Source organism: Chrysochloris asiatica, unplaced genomic scaffold (genome assembly GCF_000296735.1).
Source record: "Chrysochloris asiatica unplaced genomic scaffold, ChrAsi1.0 scaffold00190, whole genome shotgun sequence".
NCBI classification, from domain to species: Eukaryota; Metazoa; Chordata; class Mammalia; order Afrosoricida; family Chrysochloridae; genus Chrysochloris; species Chrysochloris asiatica.
In genome coordinates, this window is record NW_006408708.1 from 5,453,297 (window position 1) to 5,456,929 (window position 3,633).

Consider the following 3,633-nt stretch of genomic DNA (forward strand, 5'->3'; position numbering starts at 1 on the left):
TCTGACCTTCCACCTTACCAAACATGAGATCCTTCTCCAGCTACTGCTCCCTCCTGACAATATGTCAGAAATATGAGAGACGAAGTTTGGCAATCTTGGCCTCCAAGGAGCACTCTGGCTGCACTTCTTCCAAAATGGATATATTGGCTCTTTTGGCAGCTCAGCCTATTCTGCTCCAACATCATAACTCAAAAGCATCAATTCTTCCACAGTCTACTGTATACCACAAATTGTAGATTCATTCATCTGTTGATGGGCATTTAGATTGTTTCCATTTTTTTTTTTTTTGCTATTATAAACAATACTGCATTGAGCATAGGTACATATATGTAAATGCCCTTTGTTTCACTGCTCTTAATATCTCCAGGATATATACCTAGGAGCTGGATTGCTGCATCATATGGTAGTTCTATTTCTTGCTTTTTGAGGAAGTGCTTTATCATTTTCCTAGTGGTATTACTATTTTAGAACCTTGCTAGAAATATATTAGAGGTCCTATTCCCCTTAACATCACCAGCATTTGCTGTCTGTTTTTTGATTAGTAGCATTTTTGCATGGGTGAGAGGGTATCTCCTGGTAGATTTGATTTTTGCATCTCTTAGATACCTAATGATCACAAACATCTTTTCATGTGTTTGGTGACTACCTCTTTAGTTATTAATTAACTACTTTGACTCTGTTTTTCAGACAGAAAACGATGTAAGGTAAGAGTGGAACTGAGAGAAATTATTATAAAATGTTTTTAAATTAAATTTCTAATTCAAATTGTTGGCAGTGAGTGCCATTGAGTCAGTTCTGGCTCACAGGGACCCTCTATAAGTTTTCTGAGGAGTCCTGATGCGGTGCTGTGGATTAATGTGTTGGATTGCAAAGTTGGTTTGAACCACAAAGTTGGTGGTTCAAGCTCACTATAGCGACCTATACAGGGTCACTATTGGTCAGAACTGACTCCATGGCACTTAACAACAATGTAAGGTTTCTGAGGCTGTAAATCTTTACAGGAGCAGAAAGTCTCTTTCTCTCTCAGAGCAACTAGTGGATTTGTACTGCTGACATGGAGGTTAGCAGTCCAATGTGTAACCCACTATGCTACCAGGGCTCCTTCAAACTCAAATTGAGTAAAAATAATTATAAGATCAACTACTACCCGAAAAGTAAGTGCATAATATAATCTAGCATTTATCAACACTTGTTTTTGTTAGTAAGGTATGACACTGATCACTATTTAAAAACCATAAACCTTTTCATATTCTTTACAACTGATAAGGTCATTATGAATCAGCACCAACTCAATAGCAACTAACAATTGATCAGTACTTCCTGTTGGCTATTTAAAACAAACACCAGTATGTGACTGTGATTTAGTAACTTGAACAAATCACTACCAATATTTTATGTTTTCCTTAAACACTGAAGATAAAATATAACACAAAATGTACATTCAATAAATAAATATAATTTAAATTACTGATAAGGTTAAAATCATCAGTCGTTGAATAAATTTTTATAAGGATAATGACCAAAGTGTGTCTCAAAGCCAGTACCTTACCAATAATCGCATCAAAGGCAATGTTACTTCTACTCTCTTTCCACGACAGCAGGTAGTCAAGGCTGGTGGTATCTGCAGTCTCGATGTAATTGTTAATTGTCTGCATCAACTGGTGAGCTTTTGCTATCCCATAATGAACTTTTGTTTCTTCCATCAGAGGCATGTTCTTTAGCTCTTCCATTGTTTCAAAAGCTTGTTGGAAGTATTCAGAAGCATTGTTGTAGTGTCCCTAAAAATATTACAGAAGTGATATTGTTTTTTTCTGTATTCTGATTTTGCCATTTCACATACCTGTCCACTGCCCACTGTTTTATGCCACATAGATCCCACAGTTCATTTTCAAGAAGAAAGTGAGGAGAAGCAGGATATAAGACTAATGTTCTTCTAAAGCAGGGGTGGGGAAAATCCATCCCTGGGGCCATGTAAGGCCCACAAATCATTTGGTCTGGCCCTGCCAAGGCAACCGCAGTTCTAGTCATCACATTTTGTTGTTGTTATTAAGTGCTGCAGAACTGGTTCCAACACATAGCCACCCTGTATAGGGCTTCCAAGGAGCGGCTGATGGGCTTGAACCACCGACTTTGCAGTTCCAAATGACCTTGCAGTCCAGTGCACTAACCCACAGCACCACACCAGGACTCCAGCCATCACATTGTTGTTGTTGTTGTTAAGTGCCGTCAAGTCATTAGGGGTGAGTTAATTAAATATTAGACCAAATATAGCAGGCTAATTTTTAAGTTGATAGCTTTGTATGGCTCACAGATAATATTCCAAATTTTGCTGGAAATAAAGGTTCCTCACCCCTGTAAAAGTCATGAACTGCTAACCAAAAGGTCACTATGAGTAAAGTAAAGTAAGGCCACAGCACTTAATAACAAAAGGAACGAGTTGTGATTACTCACTGTGGAATGTCTTGAATCTTATTTGGAAACAAACTCAGCTAACAGATGCAACTTTATTAAACTTACATTTTTTAGGATAAAGTGGTCAAATACTGGCAGTATCATACACTTCAATCTAATACATGATAGTGGAAAAATTGAAGCAATTCCCTTTAATTTGGAGGAGATCGCTTTACTCATAGCACTGAATTTACCTAATGAAATATGTTTAGCCAGCTTTCACTTTCAGCAAGAGGCCATTTTTAGCCAACCACTTCAACGGAAATATGAAGGGGCTTCAAAAGTTCATGTAAAAATGAAATTATCTTTCAATAATTTTAATTATCTTTTAATAAAAAGCCCCCTCTTAAATGAATCTACCTGCTCATTCAGGTATTGCTCTGGCGTTCCCACATGCAGTCATTTCTTTACATAAAACATTGAGGTACCAGTTCATTCTTTAAAAATATAAACTTGACAGCATTGGTACAAATCACAGGATATCTTAAATGTCTATACCGCCTCTAATGAGCCCTGGTAGCACAGTGGTTAAGTGCTTGGCTGTTACCTGAAAGGCCAATGGTTCAAACCCACTACTTGCTCTGAGGGAGAAGGATGTGGCAGTCTGTTTCATAAAGATTACAGATTTCCCCTATGGAGAAGTTCTACTGTGAGTCAGAATTGACATGACAGCAATGTTTTGTTTGTTTGTTTTGTTTGACTCCACCTCTAAGTCCTTTGTTGGAGTTCTGGTGTGATCTGCTAACCACTAGGTCAGTCGTTCAAACCCACCAGTTAGCTGCTGCTTCGAAACCCTATACAGGGTCGCTATGAGTCAGAACTAATACAATGGAACTTAACAACAAGTCCTTTGTTGGAGAAGGACATCATGCTTGGTAAAGTGGAGGATCAACAAAAAAGAGGAAGACACACAACAAGCTGGAAAGACATAGTGACAACAGCAACAAGCTCAAGTACAACGATTATGAAGGTGGCACAGGATTGGGCAGTGTTTACTTCTGTTGTGCTTAGGGGCGCTGTGAGTGAGAACTGATTTCATGGCACCTAACAAATCCTTTGCAATATTTCAAGTTGCATAATTATGATTAAAAACACTTTATTTTTTGTAATCCTCACCTGTCTAAAGCTTTGCTCATAAATAATGGTGTTTACTTAGTTCTTAAGTGTCAGGGTCGGTACTGA

General features: G+C 38.0%; 1 protein-coding gene across 1 annotated transcript in view; it reads right to left on the reverse strand.

Moving 5' to 3' along the window:
- Positions 1 to 3,633, reverse strand: part of TTC29 (tetratricopeptide repeat domain 29) — a 467,422-nt gene that overhangs the window by 129,532 nt on the left and 334,257 nt on the right. Inside the window, exon 9 of the mRNA XM_006872284.1 lies at positions 1,550 to 1,778. Coding sequence (XP_006872346.1) covers positions 1,550 to 1,778 — 229 coding nt within the window. The remainder of the gene's footprint in view (positions 1 to 1,549; positions 1,779 to 3,633) is intronic.